Source organism: Saimiri boliviensis, chromosome 12 (genome assembly GCF_048565385.1).
Source record: "Saimiri boliviensis isolate mSaiBol1 chromosome 12, mSaiBol1.pri, whole genome shotgun sequence".
In the NCBI taxonomy this organism is placed as follows: domain Eukaryota; kingdom Metazoa; phylum Chordata; class Mammalia; order Primates; family Cebidae; genus Saimiri; species Saimiri boliviensis.
In genome coordinates this window covers 72,606,081-72,627,197 of record NC_133460.1, presented here as the reverse complement: position 1 = coordinate 72,627,197, position 21,117 = coordinate 72,606,081, and the positions used below count along the sequence as shown (strand labels likewise).

Below are 21,117 nucleotides of genomic sequence, written 5' to 3'. Positions count from 1 at the left end.
TTGTCTATTATAAACCTAAAATAGCTACATTTTTTTTTTTTTGTATAAAATCTTTTACCAGCCTAGTTTAGTCTGTTTGCATTTGTGTTGATTACTCATAAATTTGGATTCATTCATTATTATTTTAATGCTTTCCATGTGTTATGCTTTTTCTTTACTTTTTTTTTTTTTTTTTTTTTTTTTTTTGAGACGGAGTTTCGCTCTTGTTACCCAGGCTGGAGTGCCATGGCACAATCTCGGCTCACCGCAACCACCGCCTCCTGGGTTCAGGCAATTCTCCTGCCTCAGCCTCCTGAGTAGCTGGGATTACAGGCACGTGCCACCATGCCCAGCTAATTTTTTGTATTTTTAGTAGAGACGGGGTTTCACCATGTTGACCAGGATGGTCTCGATCTCTTGACCTCGTGATCCACCCGCCTCGGCCTCCCAAAGTGCTGGGATTACAGGCTTGAGCCACCGCGCCCGGCCCCTTTTCTTTACTTTTTTGTCCCCCTCTAGTCCTGAGTTCATTAATACTGCTCTTGTATTCTTTTTTCTGTTTTTCTCCCTTCGTCTGTTGGTTCAGAAATTATACATTCTCTTTCTCTCCTTTAGTGGTACCTTTGTTTTTTGACATACATAAATAAAGTCTTAGTTAATAATATTTGTACCCTCTTTTTAATGCTGTAATTGTTAAAAGAATGCCTTAATGTGGATGTCTCCTCTGTCTCACATGTTCTTGTTGTTTAGCATTTTAGCTCCACTTTGTTTCTGTGCCCCATATGATTATAATTACTATAATAATGATGATTACTACTATTTATATAGCTAAAGTTTATTTAGATTTATCTGTGTGTTTACCATTTGCTTTGCTTATCCTTGCTGCTTGCACTCCTGTCCTCCGGGTTCAGTTTTCTTTTTATCAAAAAGTATATGCTTTATCTTCATGTAACCCTCACGTTTAGGAATCAGAGAGCGCTGTCTCAGTTGCAGAGCTGGCAGTGTTGTCTCACCTTCAAATCTCCTTTCCTTGTGTAGAGTTGCTATTCTTACTTAAAACACTGTGTCTTCCACAAATACAAATGGGAATTTAGAAAATATAATACAAATACAAATGGGAACTTAGTAACTGTAAGGTGGTATTTCTTATCAGTGGGGGAGAGTAAATGTTGCTGTGACAAGTGATGAGCTAAACAGGGGAGAAATATAGCTGGACCTCACTGTATTGTGTTCAAATCCTGGCCCTGACCTTGTTTACGCCTTCAGGTCTCATGATTCTTACCTGAAAATGAAATTGATAGTTTCTGAGAAGATTAAACTGGAATGACACATATTAAGTGCTTACCCCAGTAAATGAGACATAAGAATTATTTACTAGATGGTAGTCATAGGTTTTTTTCTTGCGTATTTTCTCTTCTTAATCTGTACATAATTTTAATGTGATTAGACTCTCAAGTCTGTTATGTGGCTAGGACAGTCATTTAGTTGGCTTTACGGTAAGCTGATGTTGGGAAGCAAAAGTATAGGTGCTAAATTCATATTGAGATAATGGAATACCTAGTATTACAGTTAAAATGAATGTTGAGGTTTTTTTGTTTGTTTGTAATGGACCCTGGAGTTAATGATGTAGGCTGTTTGCCAAGTACTGTATGTTGAATATATTACAGAAAAATGTCACCTTGGTACCTTCTTGAGAGACATCAAAGTGAGTCCAATAGTGTTTGAATGTCTGTTCTTCCCCATCACTCTACAGTGTATCTAGTAAGAATTGTCTTAATCATAAAGACAAGTAATGAAAATTAGATTTCTAACTTCTAAGCTTTTATGGTTAAAAAAAAAAAAGCTTCTAGAAACTAAATATACTTTAATATTTCTCCTCCCAGGCTGTTATAATATGCTTAATTTTCTTTAAAATGGGTGTTTGGTAGTGTCATTTGCAATATATTTATTTTTGTATTTTAAGCATGTTTTTATATTTGTTTAAGGTGGACAGGCATGTAGACCTGCTAGAAGTTGCCCAGGAAACGGATGGGTTTTCAGGAAGTGACCTAAAAGAGATGTGTCGAGATGCTGCCCTCCTCTGTGTTAGAGAATATGTTAATTCTACAGCAGAAGAAAGGTATGTTATTTTGACTTGATTTTTATTCTTGTGAAAACCTTTTAGAGCTTTTAGGTTAGTTTCTTTTATTTTGCTTTATATTAGATACACCGCTTATGAAATAAAAGGTAAATTTGATTTATCACCACCACCCCCAACTTTGTTTATTGCCATTTTTCCAAAGCAGAGTTCTAAAAATGAAGCAGGGCAGAATTGTGGGAAGGGTCTAGAATGAAGGAGGAAAAAAGCTGAGTTTCTTCTGATGATCCATGGAAATTTCACATGTAAATGTGAGGGGAGTTGGGGGTATTGAGGACTAGACCTCAACTTGTTAATGAAAATGTATTTACTAAACAAAGAAACCATTTATCACTGCAGCAAATTTTACTTGAAACCAGTTCCAATAATTCAGCACTGGTGAACCACATCCTTTAAGCAAGTTTCCTAAAAGGCCACTTGTCCAGAACCAATGTTATACTGCATTTCTTTTCAGAATGTCAACCTTCTAACAATTTCTGTGATTTTTGGTGAATCCCAGTGTACTTCTAGGGGTTGTGTTAAAGGAATTCAACAACTCTTATCCCTTTGTTTCTTGGTCTCCCTTCCTAGGGTTTTCACTCCTTGCCTGTGGTATTCATATATTTAGTTATAGTGTGTTGCCATAGGAAGCTTCACGAAACATGTTTTTCAGGCTTTTTTTGGTGTAGAACGGTCTGCGTGAACGCTACTGTGTCAACCAGTAGCTATGTGTGCAGTGGCTCAGGACTTATCATCATTAGTGCACCCTCAGAATCTACCTTCCAAAGGTTTTTATTTTGATTTTTATTTTATTTTTGGAGATGGAGTTTTGCTCTTTTGTCCAGGCTGGAGTGAAGTTGTTTAATCTTGGCTCACTGCAACCTCCGCCCCCTGGGTTCAAGCAATTTTCCTCCCAAATAGCTGCGATGATAAGTACCTGGCTAATTTTTGTATTTTTAGTAGAGATGGGGTTTCACCATGTTGGCCAGGCTGGTCTCAAATTCCTGGTCTCAGGTGATCGACCCCCGTCAGCCTCCCAAAGTGCTAGGGATTACTGGCATGAACCACAGCTCTTGGCCAGGTTTTTATTCTTATATATAAGATTAGGAGGAGAAATAACCAGACCGTTAGTAAATTTTGCTTATGTAAATTGCACTAATAATGAAAGATCTGTTTTGTTTTGTTTTTCCTGCCTCAGAGCCCTGAAAACTATATTTCAACATGAAAAGTCTGGCTAGTTTATATTGCATACTGAATTTCATATTTTATAATTTTATATTTCAGTATGAAAAATCTGGATGGACTTGGGCTATCATAACTTTTTCCTGAATGTTTTTCCCTGAATGTTTGTAAATTACAAAGGAGCCATAATATTCTGAATTTTGTTTCTCATTGATATAGGGAAGATTTGGATTAGTTGGTTTTTATTGATAGTGAAGAACTTTACTCTCAATTTGTAAAAAACAAAACATGCATGTAAGTATAAACCTAGGAATGCTACTTTTTAATTCCATTTTTTATGGGAATAACTTGATTTTTTAAATTGGAATTTTAGTTTCATTTCAATAAACTATATAACATTTTTTACCTTATGGGAATATTCTGTACGTATATTCTGGATGTGAGGTCTTTTATTGTAGCCAGTCATTTTAGCTTCCTACTTCTTAGCAGTCAGTGCTTTTAAAACATTCCTTATGATTTCTGTATGAGTAGATAATTCCTGGAAGAATTTATATGAAGCTGTTCATTGTGGTTGTCTTCAGGGTCTTGAATGGTAAACAGATTTCATTGTTATACCCTTTTCTACATTGGAAAACAAAATTTTTTTTTACCACATGCATCTCTTTTAAATCTTGGTAAAGTATTTTAGGGAGGTGTATTCTAAAGTTATTTGAGTATTTGGTGGTTTTGTTTGCATTTTAGCCATGATGAAGATGAAATCCGGCCTGTTCAACAGCAGGACCTGCATCGGGCAATTGAAAAGATGAAGAAATCAAAGGATGCAGCATTTCAGAATGTTTTAACACATGTTTGTTTAGATTAAGAGTAAAGATCATTTGTACAGTTCAGTGATCGAGTTTGGTGTGTCCTCTTACCAGTTAGTGGAAATAGAATGGAAGGAGTGCTCTTTAAACAATGAGGGAGCTTAATGTTTATGGTTTTATACTCTGAATTCTAAGTTATTGAGTTACAGTTTTTACATAAATGGTATTACTGTTTGTCAAAAATCATGAGGAGGAACAGTTGAATCCAGCCTGAACTTGGGTGCTTGTGTTTGACCTCTTTAGCCATATGTTGTACAGCCTTTTAGAATCTAAGCTGGTCTTAAAAGTCATAAATGATTCATTGGGTCATTAGTGAGAAATGGGGATGTAGTTAGGTGCTGGTTCCTAGACATGTGAGTATGTGTTTGTATGTGTGTGCGTCTGTGTGTGTATATTAAATGTATATATCCACACATTTTATATTGAAATTCTGTAGATATGTTTGAATACAGAAACTTTTTTTTACCCCAACTACTGAATCCAAGAGTACCAGATAATATATAGTAAAACTAAGGTTTAAGGTTGTGTCAAAAAGGTACGGTGATTCAGCCATTTCCATTTGTCATTTGTTTCAGTCTTTTTTAAGTTGAATGTTTTTCTTTCTGCAGTTGATTAGTTGGATCCTCTGCATCTTAAATATATACATGGGCTCAACTATTATGTTTGTCAGGAAATAAAAATACTAGTTCAATGATCAGCATTGAATGGTTGTTAGGCATTCATGTGTTCAACACTGATTTCATCTTTCTGTAAGCATACTGAGTAGGAACTTTTTTTAAAGTACAAATTGATTTACATGAAAGTGGATTAGAAGGCCTTTCAAAAGAATGGGTTTGAAAAACCTCAGTGCCCTTTAAAAATGTACATTTCTTTCCTTTCTTCATTTAATGTAACATATGTCTGTTCTAACTATGTTTCTTAAAAATTATTTTAAGGTTATATGTTCTTTAATTATGGTCAAATATAATTTGGTCACCAAAAATGAAATAATAGTTTAACAGAGGTAACTGTTACTAAGTGTGCTAAAAATACTCATTTTGTAATTAATTTTCGTTTTCTTAGTATATCATAAATTATGCCCTGGTCAAGTACAAATGTACACATCTAAATGCCCATATTGTATCTATCTGTAGTCATTTGATGTGAATTATTTGTGAAATTATTTTGTTCATAATATTACTAACCAGAATTCTGTTATAGGCACCTAGACATTCAGCATGAGGAAATCGGCACAACACAATCTTGAGGTGCCTTCTGAATCATCAGATTAAATTATGCTTCATATGTTTTTGCTTTTACTGTATTTCTTTAAAAGCCCTCAATCTTTATTCATGTGTTACTAGATTAATTTATCTGATAATGTCTCTCACAAGAATCTGTTAGATTGTTTATTCTTCAGTTGCACTTTCAATGGTGGGGTGGATGTTTCAGGTTAACACTGGATAACAAAAAGCAAGTTATGGAAGACTGTGAAGAGGTTTGAAAAATTGAATACAAGATACCAAAAATGAAAAAAAGTGTCCCATTTTTAATAACTATCTTATACTATTATTTTATAAATGTGTAATAAAGGGGTCCCTCTTTATTGGTTGTTCTCCACTTAATCTTTTGTCTTTCTTAGTAATTTCAAATTTTCTGGTTTTTTTTGGTTCAGAACTTGTGTTTAGATTTTATGTTGCTATGGAGTTTTCATACTTTTATAGCACATATCCTAGTATCTAGTCATTTCTGTTTTAATGTGAATTTCAGTAATCATTTAACTTTAATCTGGTGACTTATTAATCGAAAGTAAGGAGTAATATATACCGCCACATGTGCTTTCTTTTTGTCTTCTCTTAAATTCACAATGTCCAATAGGAGTGATTATTAAATTTTTTTTGTGGTTTTAATCATGAAACAAAGTTAGAGCAGTATACTAATCCCAGCAACCATGACTCATGTAGGCATGTTAAGACCATAGTCATTCAGGAAACTTTATTTTCCTTATTTTTAAATAACTTTTAGTGTTATGTGACATCTGTCCTGTTTTAGACATGGATTTCATATATGCAGTTAAATTCTAGATTCTAAGGTAATGCATTTTGGGTAATACTTAAGAGTACTGGATCTAGAATCAGACTTCCTGAGTTTAAACTCAGGCTCCCCATTAACTATGCGTCTGTGAGCCCCAGTTTTTCATCTGTAAAATGGGGCAACAGTGACACTTATTTTAAAGGGTTGGATAATAAGATAATGCATGTAAGGCACTCAGCATAGTGTCTCACACAGAATTGCTGCTCAAACCTTAGCTGTCATATTAATATTGTCACTTTTGCACACTGATGTACATATCCTGTTGACCAGGCTCATTCTTTAAGCATTCTCCAAGCTTAAACCACTTCCATAATCCCTAGGCCCGTACTCTAGGAATTGATACTGAAAGGACCACTTATGTCGTGTTTCTCTAAAAGCATCATTGCTGTCAGACTTTTGATAAGTCTGATGTGTCTCAAGCTATTTCCAGGCCATTTTCTGTAGAGTTTAGAAATGAAGTATTTGATTCAGTTCAGTATCTCCTTTACTATGTCTCCTTTTGATCTCAGCCAACCCCCCTACCTGCAGGTAAATCCAGCACTCATGATATTAAGAGCTGGGTTGGGGTAATCTATTCTGTGTGGATCATAATAGCCTAACATTATTTAGTAGCTATAACTTACAGGTTTAATGCTAGATGAGGATGTCTCAAGCTGTGCTTGTGTAAAAATGTTGGCTGCATCATCTCATTGGTAGGAATTTTTTACTGGAATTATGTTATTGTGGAAAAATGTTAACATTTCTTCTGGATAAAGAAAATAAATTGGATGATATATATTTTATGTTTCTTTTTAACTTCTCTTGAAGTCAGAATATTGAACAGAATTCTGGTATACTGAATATATATAGTGCATGGCTGAAACTTCAGCACCAACTGGGTGCTTCAAATAAAGTAATAGAATAATTATATCTAGAGCTGACAGAAATCTTTACAGGGCCTTCATTATTAAATTTGTTATAGATTTACTTATCAAAGATAGAGTTCTCTAATCTTTTTTTTTTTTTTTTTGGTAAGGCTAAATTTCTCTTTATTTACAGCTATAGGAAAACATTCTGTCTAAATCATGATGTTGATGAAAATCATATTGGCGAGAACTTGAACCTTATTAAATATGGGCTTTTGACCTAATTGATTAAAATGTGATTGTCATATACAACACAGATGCTGTGTGCAGATGATATCAAATGTAAAAGAAACCACTTAGCAATGTGAATAGAAACAAAACATCCCAGTTACATTGGTGTAAAGTTTATACTATTTATTAATGGCCCATAGGGTCTCATTACTAAAACACTGAAGTGGGAGTCTATTTTTGTAATTGTCTAATATTTACAGCTATAAACCTGCTGAGAATACTTTCAGAAACTAGCTTTTGTACATTTAAGTTGGTTACAGTGAATGTTAGTGTTGGGTGTGGTATGCATCAAGGACACAGGTTTGTGAACCATGACAACTGAATTGTAAAACTAATGCCAAGTGCACCTGTAGTCCCAGCTGCTGGAGAGGATCACTTGAGCCCAGGAGGTAGAAATTGCAGTAAGCCAAGATTGCACCATCGCACTCCAGACTGGGTGACATAGTGAGACCCTGTCTCTAAAAAATATATAAAAAATTAAAGCTAAAACATTGAAATAGTTACTGACATGCAGATTTGGAACTGAGAATAGAACACAATGGTATATACCCCACTGTTCGGAAAATAGCTTGCAGAAATTCTAAGAATGACCAAGATAACTCAAATAGGGGATTGGTTGTATCCAGTAAAACAAAATCATTTGCAGTCATGTCTAAGGGAGATGAGGGTCATCTATTGGGCCATAGTCATAGACTTATAAAGAATACCGGTTAGGATTCTGTTGGTAGCAACAAATCTAGCTAACCTAAGCAATAAAGAATTTATTTGAAGGTTAAGATCAAAGGGAAGCTACAGAACCAGACTTAGGATAGAAACTTAGCCCTCAAAGGTATTTTTAAAGCAGAAATTGCTCAATAATCTTGCTTTTATTCCTCATGGATTAAATGAACTCCAGCTGCTTACAGTGCCCATTTAAGATTTAAATGCCTGGACGTGAGTGTGCAAACTCAGGCAAAAATCACCCCTGGCAGTCTCGGAGCTTTGAGAGGACTCGCCAGGAACTACTTTGGCTTAAATGGTTTGAGGCAAAGCAGCTGGGTTTACTGATTCATCAAGACTAAATGCAAAAGAGAAGTAATTTATTCAAAGGAAATTGTGGGGAAGACTGTTAAAGAAACATAATCTGACAAATGACAAGAGTGGTTACTTGAAGCTGTAACACTGAAATATGTTGGGTGTTGGGTGTATACTAAGTGAAGGGCAATATTATAATAAGTGGACATGCTGGAAGTATGAGCAACTTATGTATGTGGTTTGTGTGGGCGGGCCTTCAGGGACTCTTTCTTCAGATCCCGTAAGCTCCATTTCCACTTGATGATGAATGCTACATGGCTTGTCCATCAGCCTAGATGGGTGGTGAACAACTTTGCATGGTAAGCAAAGCCTATCTTCTGCAAATGAAATCTCTTAGGCAACAGCTATCAGAAGAGTAGCTGTGGTAGTCTCTGTTTTAGGAAGGTGTCAGAGCTTTTATCTGTCTTTAGTCAGATAAAGGAGTTTCAGAGAGAAACCTCTGCTTGCATCCTCTGCTTACCTTACTAAGGTAGATAGTACTTACATTTCCTTTAGAAAAGGACAGCTTTTCAGAGCTATTCAGGCCTGCAGTTCTCATAATAATCAATTTGAAATATGCCAAAGAAGTATATTCTGGGGTGGCATATTCTGGCTTTCTCCCATGCCATTAAAACTTTAGACATAAGAAGAATTGACTGACCTGGTGCCTATCCAGTTTGCTGGTTTCCTGCCTATAAGGAAAGTTATGTTGAAAATCAGTGGTAGACCTTAAAGTCAGATAATAAAAAACAGGAGGATAAGGAGAAAATGAACTTGCTGTTCCCAAGTAACCAAGATTTGTTTCTTCTTGTGGGGGGAAGACGATTGGGAAAAATACTGTGGCTTGATAAAAATGTTGATAAATATATAAGGTTTGCCATCATCTGACTAAATGATATCCTATGCCTTTCAGGATCTTTTTCAAAGATTCTGAAACAGTCTGACATACTCCCTCAGCAACCCTGACATCTTCGTGTATTTACGTAGGCATTTCCGAACCACTTTGTCCTACTAATTGACACTAGGAGCCATCAAGTAACATCTGGGGAGAAAAAGGGGGGCTACAAATGGCAGCTTTGAATTGGCTATTTATACCAGTTTTATTTGGGTTGAAGATCAGTAGCAAAAACTGCGTGATGCCTTCAGGATAGAAGGGAAGCAGGGACTCAGAAAAAGGCCGCAGGCCTGAAGGCTGCTGAAAGTTTCGGTGGTTAACAGGTAACCCTTTCTGCATTAATAGAAAAGAAAAACCCAACTGCTTCCAGCCCTGCTGGTGAAACTACTTAGGGACACTTAATGTAAGATTTGTTCCTTTGAGGAAAAGGGAATTTCTTGGCCCAGCCAATTTTTGTATTTTTAGTGGAGACGGTTTCACCATGTTGGCCAGGATGGTCTCGATCTGTTGACCTTGTGATCCACCCGCCTCGGCCTCCCAAAGTGTTGGGATTACAGGTGTGAGTCACTGCATCCGACCACAAAGTAGCTTTATCTCAAAAAAACACCTGTGGAGAAGTTCTGGGCTGAGGAGGCTCCTGAGCAATCCAGCAACCACCAAAAATGTCATTAAGTGCTTGGCTGAGACCATGTATCTTACACATCTAGAGTACAATTTAGAATATGATAAGAATAGGCCTGGCGTGGTGGCTCACATCTGTAATCCCAGCACTTTGGGGGGCTGAGGCGGTTGGATCATGAGGTTAGGAGTTCCAAGACCAGCCTGGCCAACATGGTAAAACCCAGTCTCTACTAAAAATACAAAAATTAGCTGGTTGTGGTGGCATGCACCTGTAATCCCAGCTACTCAGGAGGCTGAGGCAGGCAAATCACTTGAATCTGGGAAGCAGAGGTTGCAGTGAGCTGAGATCCTGCCACTGCATTCCAGTATGGGTGACAGAGCAAGACTCTATTAAAAAAACATGAATAAGGGCAAATAGTCTCAATTATAATGTTCAAGAGAGTTGCTGCTGTCTCACTCCAATTATACAAAGTCAAAAAGCCCTTAAGTTGTGTGATCAGCCCACACCCAATGTTAAAGGCAGAAAAGACTCAGCCTTCACTCTGAGAAATTTATTAAAATAAGAACAAGCATCAGTTGTACATAGAAATAATCATTTGCACTAAGTGTCGTACTAGAGCAGAAGAGCAGTTTTAAATATATTTTTAAAATCACAAAATATATCTGGTTAAGGCACTATAATCCTGTCTCATGTTTTCAATAAATACGCTGGTTTTTTTTCGGTAAGGCAATAGTAACTGAGTATGTGAGTATAGGCACTGCACTATTAAGACAAACTGCTGTGGCCATTGTGTGTAATTCTCAGAAGAACTTTTGTTAAGATTAGCATTTTTTAAAATGAGAATATGAAAATTATCACAGTTTTCTCTTTCCAGTTTAGGTCTCTTCCAGAGAGACATATATTAAAAGGTGCTGTTTCTTCATATATTCCTTGGCAACAATGAATTATGCATAAAGTAAAAACATTACCTCTCAGGAAGTAAAGTCATCAGATGTCTCAGAACAGCTTGAAATCTTTGGAATAGTTTTTAATTTTTATTTTCAACTGCAATAAAATAAGTGGAGTTTAGAAAAGATCTTTCAGTATCCAAGATGGCAGCTTTGCTAAGCAGCTGAGGGGAATCTGACCCAGCTCCTGTGTTGTCTGGTGCAGACAGGGCACAAGACTGGGAGTCAAGTGGACTCGGTGCTCTTTTACTGCCACCAGTACTTCCTAACGATGGCAAAGTGACAGTTTTGTTACTGTGCTCAGCAGCTTACAAAGTGCATACATTTGCCTCATTGCAGTTTCTTCACCTGTAAGATGAAAGGGTTGGATTCTGTTTTCTGTGGTCTTTTCTAGTTCTAGTGCCTTGCTAGTCTGATAATGTGACTTATTTTTTATTACAGCTCACGTTGCTGCAGTCAGTCCCAGCCTTTCTGCAAGACACAGTGACCACAGCAAAGAGCAGGAAAGATAACTTTCCAAGACATTGCCACATTGTTTGACCCCTCAGTGCAAATCCTTCATCAAAGCACTGTATGCTATTAAAAGTCACTTTAACTGGAGTTGCATTTTTCACAGAAGGTCATTAAGACTTCTCTTCTTATTAGACAATATAACTTTTGTGTGTGGCAGAAAGAAGCTTTACAAATTTCTAAGATTAAATTCACATTATTGCACATTTTGTTTCTCCAGTCAAGTCTTTAACATAAGGTATTTGGGCAGTAAGGCTTTGTACAGGTATGAGGTAAAATATCAGGAAGAATCTTGATGTAAGCCACACTTCTTTTAGAGTGAGAAATTTTTTTTTTTTTTGGTCAGTTATACAGAAGAGGATGCTTAATCTGACATATTCTATAACTGGCAAATGACATTGGAAGAGTGCAGGTTGGCAAGACATGCTGGAAAATGTATTCACTTTTTGGCAAGTTACTAGACACATGGTCAAACAAAGCCTTAAGAAATCTGAGATCTGCCTGCTCAGATGCAGTAGAGAATACAAAGAGTTAATTTTATTCTGCAATGCATAAGAATATTGCTTTCACCTGCAAAGATTTGGTCTTCAGTTTGACTTTGTGTGTGTATATATATAAGTTGACTTTATAGACACAACTTTTACTTCATTATAAAAGATTAAAATGCATCATTGAGAAGCAATTTAATATAAAGCATGTGATCATAAAAATAGAAAAGGTAATCAAAGAGCACTTCAGAAAGAAACTCCAAAGCCAAAGGCATTAGTTCTTCTCCAGGGACCTGTAATAATCTGTCAGGACCTTCCATGCTTTGGGGGCCATGAAGCCATCTGGGGGATTCTCTCCTTCTCGGGCAAGCTTCCTCATACGAGTTCCGGAGATGAAGTCAAACTCATTGTGCCTGTTACAGAGTAGCAACAAAGAACTCACTGTAGGTTAACGATATCTGCCTTAAGGATTCCTGGAGTAGGTTATAGTTTTTGAGACCCACATTCTTTCTGTAAAATGCTGCATCTTTGAAAGTGGGCAGTCCTCTAACAGGAACTTGCAGAAGAAAAGGTAAATAATGGCAGCTATCCATTCAGTATTTACCATGCACCTCTACTGTTCCTGGGAAGTATCTTGAGGCCAGAGACTGTCTTCTATTTCTCTGCCTACTTCTGTGAGCCCTCAGCATGGGAAGCAGGTACACCATAGATACTCATGCAATCTCTTTCTATGTTGCTTCCTTTCACTTAGTGTGCTCGGCACTCCGTGCATGATTAAGAATACATGTTAGAAGAGAAATATTTATGGACCATCTACCATAAGACTGTACTATAACTTTAGGGGACATAAAATGTATAACACCACCTCTTGACTCTCAAGAGACTCATTCCATTTGGGAGCATGTGGCAATGCACTGGGAAGTTTTTCAAAGGGCCCAAATTCTGCTTGTTCATTCCTGTTGTACAGATGTTGATAAAATAATTTTACTCTGAAAACCTACCTTGCTGGATCATAGAAGTCCATGGCTTTTTTGGCTTTGTTGTAGGCAGCCACTCGGAATGGAATGATTTCCACAGAGGTGAGGCCAGGGGCCATGCTCAAGACCTTGCCCCCGTGAGTGGGTTCATACAGGTCCTTCTTGGTTTCAGGATGGGGCATTCCTGCAGGGTCCCTGCCCACAATATAGAAATTGGCCCCTGCAATCATCCGGGACCTGCAGTGCCACTGGACCTAGGAAATGTCACATTAGGGACATGCTGGTTATCGTGGGTCAACTCTGAGTCATAATTTATGGAGACACCTTTATTCTGCTTTAAAAGTAATTCAGCAATGTGAGTCAACTAAGAATTGCAAGAAAATCACTGAGGTTTTAAGACTCCCAAGCACTCTTCGTGTTTTGTTATATTAGGTAGGATAGAAAGATAGATAGGACTCCTCCCTCATAACTCAAGGTTGTATTTCTTCATCTCTTCTCCAAACACGCTGGCAGGCCAAGAACACTCAAATCTTACTATTCTACAGAACTATGTGGAGTTTACTTTCCAGTGCTTCACTATTCAGAATAAATCGCAGTTTAAAGGAAATTACAAACTCCAGTATCTCATCTGACTGCCATTAATGAACTAATTACCTTTCACATGGAGCTGCTTCTAGTTCAGCGTAACACTTGCCCTCTTTAAAGCTCAGATAGCAATACAAAGGATAGAGAGGAGAGCTAGGGGCCTGGAACTTTGATCTAATTGAAGAGAATTAATTCATTAAACTCAGTTTGGGGCATTCCAAAGGGTTGAGACCCTTTCTATTCATCATACTTGCGGCAAACTTGTTCAAATCCACTACACTGGTGGTGCAGTGTGACAAAGAAAATCTCTGTTTGATGAGCTCACTGTGTTATGATAAAAGGGTGACATTTATCTTTTAAAGATACCGTCTCCCTTCTAATGAAGCTCACAGGGCATAGTGAGGAACTGGAACTTCTGAAATTGAATATCAGGGCCGGGCGCGGTGGCTCAAGCCTTTAATCCCAGCACTTTGGGAGGCCGAGGCAGGTGGATCACGAGGTCGAGAGATCGAGACCATCCTGGTCAACATGGTGAAACCCCGTCTCTACTAAAAATATAAAAAATTAGCTGGGCATGGTGGCGCGTGCCTGTAATCCCAGCTACTCAGGAGGCTGAGGCAGGAGAATTGCTTGAACCCAGGAGGGGGAGGTTGTGGTGAGCCGAGATTGCGCCATTGCACTCCAGCCTGGGTAATGAGCGAAACTCCGTCTCAAAAAGAATAAAAAATAAAAATAAAAATAAATGAAATTGAGACACAACTTGTCCTATAACCCAGTTAAGTTTCATTAGCCACATCATTCACCTGGCAACTTCCATATTCTCAAAGGCAATGTATAATAGGCTTGATTTGATGTTTCTAGCATTTTTCAAATACTAAGTGGAAACAAAATTAAGTTTGATAAGAGACCAGAACATTCCAAAATGTGCTCATGTGGAAGCAGAAAGGATCCCAGAGACTCATTTACCAGTCTAAGTAAAGTTTGAGTCTGCATTCCTGAGTCCCAAAGCCCAGCTCTGAGAATTGCTCACCTCTGTGGGGCCAGCATATAACATGGGAGATGGAAAGATGGCAACAATGGTTGACTCAGGATCCAGGACCCCTTCCTCGAGCACAGCCGCATGCTGCTTCATCCTCCAGTCCAGAGGCACATCGTCATCCTTGGTCCAGCCGCCCAGAGGGTGCAGCAGGAGGACCGGGTGCTTGTAGCCCCTTTCCAGGAGCCTGCGGCGAGTGTCCTGCATCAACAGTGCATGGCCATTGTGGACAGGATTGCGCAACTGGAATGCAAACACTGCATCTGGGAGAGGAAAGCAGAAGAGCCATGGTCACAGAAACACATGGCATCATTTCTCCACAAGAACAGGAAGGACACAGCTGTGTTTATTGTTCAGTGCATTTGCTATCTACTGGCTTTTTATTTTTTGATACAGAGTCTTACTTTGTCGCCCAGACTGGGGTGACCTTGGGTCACTGCAACCTCCGCCTCCTGAATTCAAGCAATTCTCCTGTCTCAGCCTCCTGAGTAGTTGGGATTACAGGCATGCACCATCACACCCAACTAATTTTTGTATTTTCAGTAGTCAGGGTTTCACCATGTTGGCCAGACTGGTCTCGAACTCTTGAACTCAGGTGATCTGCCTGCCTTAGCCTCCCGAAGTGTTGGGATTACAGGTGTGAGCCACCACACCAAGCCTATCCACTGGCTTTTGATAAATCAGCTGCAGAATGCCCCTGGGTCTTTAAGGTGCTCATCTACCACTAACCAACACCAGATTGCCGAGAGAGGGATGAGATGCAGAGGCAGCAAGCTTTTTAGGGAGAACCTAACTCAGGAATGAAAACATTTGTTGCCAGGACCTTTCCTGTACACAAGGCTCAGGCAGAGCCAGTGTTAATTATTCCTCTTCTACTAGGGAGCCTGGAGGGAGATGAATAATTGTGAGGAATGTTTTCTGGGGCCTGTACAAGGGGCAACAATCTAAAGATAGAAAAAAATTTCCCCTTCACTTTAAAGAAATCCCCGAAACTACTCCACTTAGTGATGGACTCCTGAGAGCCTTAATTTTTTTTTTCTGGTAATGAAATAACTTTTATGTCTATGATATGAAAAACTTGAGAAATATAGAAAAGCCCAAAATAGAATATAAAAATAACCAATAATCCTATTATTACTTTTTCTCCCTCTTTAAAAATATATGCAATAAAGAGTAAAACTCTCTTAGTCCAAACTCCATCCCCTGGAAGTAGCCACTGTAATCTGCAGTGTGGGGCATGTGCTGTCAGAGACTTTTCTGCTTCTACCCACAGAATTAGGTTAGGGATTTTGGAATTATGATGATACTGTTTTCTAAAATATGATTATGCTCTACATATTGTTCTGCAATTTGTTTTTTAACTTAATAAATATGCTTTAGGTATCTTTCTGTATCAGTGAATATTTTGAACTGTTTGTTGAATAGTGTTCTAACATACGGATGTAGTACAACTTTATAAAACTTTCTATATTATAGACATGCCAATAGAAGATGTTTTCAGGTTTGTTTGTTTGTTTGTTTGAGATGAAGTCTCTCCCTGTAGCCAGGCTGGAGTGCAGTGGAGTTATCTTGGCTCACTGCAATCTCCGCCTCCTGGGTTCAGGAGATTTTCCTGCCTCAGCCTCCTGAGTAGCTGGGTCTACAGGCACCCTGCCCCCTTTGCCCGGCTAATTTTTGTATTTTTTAGTAGAGAAGACGTTTCACCATATTGGCCAGGATGGTCTCGATCTCTTGATCTTGTGATTCACCCGCCTCATGCCTGTAATCCCAGCACTTTGGGAGGCCAAGGTGGGTGGATCACCTGAGGTGAGGAGTTCAAGACCAGCCTGAGCAACATGTTTAAATCATGTTTCTACTAAAAATACAAAAATTAACCGGGCATGGTGGCGCATGCCTATAATCCAAGCTACTTGGGAGGCTGAGGCAGGAGAATTGCTTGAACCTGAGAGGCAGAGGTTGCAGTGAGCCAAGATTGTGCCATTGCACTCCAGCCTGGGTGACAAAGCAAGACTCCATCTCAAAAAAATAAAAAGAAATAAATAAAATGCACTAGGGCTAGCTTACATACCGGCATTCATTTCTTTGCATTTCTGTTTGAGCTCCAGAGGTGTCAGACGGTATTGGTCCAGCCCATCATTCCACCTTATTCTCTCCAGCACCTGAAGGTCTCCACCAACCAGCCAGTCCCCACTTTCCATCACCATCTAGAAAGAACATTATTATGATTGCTAATGATTAATAGTGATGTTTATTTTATCTGAAAAATTTTCTCCTTTTAGACCATTTTGGGTTACAGTTAAAGAACTGCCTTCAGTTCTTCAGCATTTCTGGCACAGTATTTCTCAAACTTTTTAGTCTCTAGAGCCCTTTATGCTCTTAAAAAATTACTCAGGACCCCCCACCACAAGCTTTCATTTTTGTGGGTTATAGCTCATATTATAAATTTAAACCAAGAACCTTTAAAAATATTTATTAATCCATCTAAAGCTAATGTTAATAAACCTATTGCATGTTAATGTAACATTTTTAGTGAAAAATAAACATTTTCCTCCTCAAATGTAGGAAGTATGATACTGGTTTACATATATGCAATCTTTTTAATGTCTGACTTAATAGAAGACAGCTGGATTCTCATATCTACATCTATGTTTAATCTGTAGTAATACATTGTTTTGGCTGAAGTATAAAAAGAAAGTCCAGCTACAGGTAGGTAGCTGGAAAAGGGAAGAGGATATGGATAGTCTTTCTGCACAATTATGGATATTTTTATTTGATACTACACCAAAACTCAACAAGCATGTTATCTTAAAGGTAAGTTGCACTGTAGAATCTGAAGCCATATTAATGAACTTTTCATATGTGGTTACATTAAAAATTCATTGTGCTTTGGATGAATGATTCACCCATGAATTATTCTGAAATGTTATATATTGACCAGTTAGAAACTATTAGTTCACTGAGTCTGTAAGTATTCCAAATGTTGACATATTTCATTACAAGATTTTTAAACACACACATTTGTTACTATTACTACCAATTTCATCAAAAAGTTTTCTTAGTACTGAGAAGCTGCCAAGCTTACGGTGGCAAATAAAAATTTCCCAGAAATCTTTTGCCTGAAACCTCAAGATTTATCATTGGCAATGAATACTCTCAGCTGTTTTCCTTGAATTAACAGGTTCACTTTGTTCATTTTGAAAAATATTTACCAAATATTCACATCTCAATAACCATAGTTTATCACTCATTCTTTCAAGTAAACCTGGTGATCCATGAAAAAAAATAGTGGCTCGTTTTGCTTGTAGCACGAAGCATCATACAAGTACTTTTCCTTAAGACAACCACTGCATGTTGGTAGGTTAGCAGAAGTACTTTAATGTGTACTTCCTCTTTTGTAATGGAATGTCCAAAAGACACAGACTCAAAGGCCAAGATTTAATAATCATTTTTACAGCTTCATCAAGAACACTCTTAGGTGAAGCTAGCATTGCTTTTACTGCAACTGCATGGGGATGATAGCTGTCACTGTCTCAAGTCTGAAGTGCCAGCAGTTTTAGCCACTATTGCTTTTGTACCAGCAATTCAAATGCCAACACGGAGAAAAAGGCAAAGAATGTCCTAGTATTATGAACACAGTTTTGAGCTTGGGGATTCTCTAGGAAGGTCTTAGGGACCCTCAGGATTTTGTAAACCATACTTGAGAACTGCTGCTAGCACATTCCTAATACAGTCTGATGTATCTTAGACTATTTTCAATAAGGACCTAAATTAGAGGCCCTGAGGTTAAATCAGACAAGTTGTTTTCTACCAGTTAATTATTATTGAACGCAACTTCTATGGATATTCTCAAAAGAAGCAGCCTTCTTTAATTATATCTGATTTTAAAACAAAAGAAAATCTCCAAAGAGCAGCAAAAAAGTAGACAAATCCACGTTTAGGCTAAACATAGACTAGTCACTAAAACCCTATTTTTTCAAATAATCTTTGATGAGGGTACCAGGACTACTCAGTGGGGGAAAGGACAGTATCTTCAACAAATAATATTGGGAAAACTGGATATCCACATGCAAAGGAATGAGGTTGGACCTTTATCTTACACCATATACAAAATTTAACTCAAAATGGATGAAAGACCTGAAAGTAAGATGTAAACTATTAAACTCTTACAAAAAAATATAAGGGAAAAAGCTTTATTAGAGTTGGAAATGATTTCTTAGACATGACATCAAAAACATGGGCTACAAAAGCAAAAATAAATTGGAACTATTTCAAATGTATGTGCATCAAAGAATATAACAGAGTGAAAAGGCAACCTATAGAAAGTGAGAAAATATTTGAAAATCGTATTATCTGATAGGTGTTAATATATAGACTATATAAAGAACTCCTACAACTCAATGACAAAAAAATTAACCCAATTAAGAAATGGAGAAAAGACTTCAATATACATGCCTTGAGATGATCTACAAATGGCCAAAAGCATGTAAGATGCTCAGCATTATTAATCATGAGAAATGCAAATCAAAACCACAATGAGATACCACCTCCCAAACATTAGGATGGCTACTGTTAAAAAACAGAAAATTGCTGGGCACAGTCGCTCATGCCTGTGATCCCAGCATGAGCCAAGGTGGATGGGTTGCTTAAGCCCAGGAGTTTGAGACCCGCCTGGCAACATGGTGAAATCCCATCTCTGCAAAACATAAAAATTAGCTAGGTGTGGTGGTGCATGCCTGTATTCCCAGCTACCGGAGAGCCTGAGGTGGGAGGATCACCTGAGCCCGGGAAGGTTGAGGTTGCAGTGAGCCATGACTGTGTCACTGCATTTCAGCTTGGGTGACAGAGAGACCCTGTCTTACACACATACACATGAAAAGAAAAAATTACACAAAGAAAAAAGTTGGTGAGAATGTAGAAAAATAAAAATTGGAACCCTTGTACACTGTTAGTGGGATCGTAAATGGTACAACCACTATGGAAAACAGTATGGAGTTTCCTCAATGAATTAAAAATGGAACTACCATATGATCTAGCAATCCTACTTATGGGTATATATTCAAAGGAAATGAAAGGGTGTTGAAGGAATATATGCATACTCATGTTCATAGCATTATTCAAATAGCCAAGAGGCAGAAGCAACCCAAATGAATGGGTAAATAAAATGTGATATATACATACAAGGGAATATCATTCATCCTTTAAAATGAAGGAAATCTGAGAAAACACTGAACATCTGTTTGTTAAAAAAAAAAAAAGAAGGAAATCTTGTCACATGCTATAACATGGCTGAACCTTGAGGACATTATGCTAAGGGAAATAAGCCAATCACAAAAGGCAAATATTACATGATTCCACTTATGTGAGGTATCTAAAGTAGTCGAATTCATAGAGAAAGAGAGTGGAATGGTAGTTGCCAGGGACTGGAGGAAGGAAGAAGAGGGGAGTTGTTTCTGTTTCAGACAATTCTCACTCTGTCACCCAGGCTGACGTTCAGTAGATCATTGCAGCCTCTACCTCCTGGGCTTAAGCAGTTCTCCCACCTCAATCTCCTAAGTAGATGAGACTCTTAAGCATGCCACCACACCTGGCTAATTAAAAATTTTTTTTGCAGAGCCAGGGTCTCACTATGATAACCACGTAAGTCTCAAACTCCTCAGCTCAAGCAGTCCTCCTACTTTGGCCTTCCAAAGTGTTGGGATTACAAGTATGAACCACCATGCCTAGCCAGGGAAGTTGTTTAATGGGTGTAGAGCTTCCATTTTGCAAGATGACAAAGTTCTGAAGATCTGGTTCACAGCAATGTGAATATACTTAATATTACTGAGTTGCATACTTAAAAATGTTTAATATGATAAATGTTATATGCTGTTTTTTACCCTAAATTTCTTTCTTTCTTTTTTTTTTAAAAAAAGAATCATTTTTTAACTCACTGAGGATCTTGCTGAGGTTACTAGCAATACTTGCACTTTTCTGCTCCCAGTCTCAGCTGAAAATGTGACTTCAGAGAAAGGTGGGTGTGAAGAGCACCTGGAGACCTCTAGAAGAACCACCTTCATAGTATCCCACACATTAGATGTCCCAACTCTGGCCCCCTTTGGTTTTGTCCATCCCATAAAGGCAAGGAGACACTTGGTAGGAAGATGCACCCAGAATTATTACCTACTCTTTTTATCGTAATCGAGGTATCCAGGACTCTGGAATTCCCTGCCCAATCAACTCTGAGCTTGCTGCTAGGGCCTGGGAGAGCTTTATCTCCCAACCTGTCTTTCCAGGATGGACCACGCACACTTAGAACAGCCCTAGTTCTGAGGGTGGGCTAAGCAGGGAGGGTCTAGCAGAGGTTGTGGATAGAGCTCAGGCATGCAGCCTGGGGTGCCCACAATCAATCCAGCGGACCCACACAGCACAGGAGGAGGCCAGGCATAACAGAAGAAGGGAGAGTTGGTGAAAGGCCAAGGGTCAACTCTCCACACACTACCATATTCTGATGCAGAACCCAGAAGTCTAAATTTGAACCCGGCTTTCCAGTTTGTGATCAAGGCAGAGTTGTCAAATTAGAAGGATCGAACATATTTTATTTAGCAGTTTGTTAGTTATACATGTAATTTTTAAATATCATGCATGGATCTCCATTTGTATTCTTGCTCTGGGCCCA

The 21,117-nt window shown here is 38.2% G+C and overlaps 2 protein-coding genes across 9 annotated transcripts in view; one reads left to right on the top strand and one right to left on the bottom strand.

Annotated features, from left to right (window-relative positions):
* The window catches only part of ATAD1 (ATPase family AAA domain containing 1), a 53,925-nt gene extending 48,200 nt beyond the window's left edge, over positions 1 to 5,725 (top strand). For 5 of the 6 annotated variants that reach the window (XM_010333301.3, XM_010333300.3, XM_003922437.4 and 2 more), the window contains 2 exons: positions 1,965 to 2,098; positions 4,019 to 5,725. In XM_010333301.3, coding sequence (XP_010331603.1) covers positions 1,965 to 2,098; positions 4,019 to 4,139 — 255 coding nt within the window. In that variant the 3' untranslated portion in view covers positions 4,140 to 5,725. Of the gene's footprint in view, positions 1 to 1,964; positions 2,099 to 4,018 lie in introns of those variants that run through there. The other variant, XR_012512875.1, reaches the window with a different exon arrangement.
* Positions 148 to 21,117, bottom strand: part of PAPSS2 (3'-phosphoadenosine 5'-phosphosulfate synthase 2) — a 254,574-nt gene continuing 233,604 nt past the window's right edge. For all 3 annotated transcript variants that reach the window (XM_074382526.1, XM_074382527.1, XM_074382528.1), the window contains 4 exons: positions 16,531 to 16,666; positions 14,457 to 14,725; positions 12,866 to 13,095; positions 148 to 12,277 (listed from right to left, as the gene is read on the bottom strand). In XM_074382526.1, the coding sequence (XP_074238627.1) occupies positions 12,139 to 12,277; positions 12,866 to 13,095; positions 14,457 to 14,725; positions 16,531 to 16,666 (774 nt within the window). In that variant the 3' untranslated portion in view covers positions 148 to 12,138. The remainder of the gene's footprint in view (positions 12,278 to 12,865; positions 13,096 to 14,456; positions 14,726 to 16,530; positions 16,667 to 21,117) is intronic.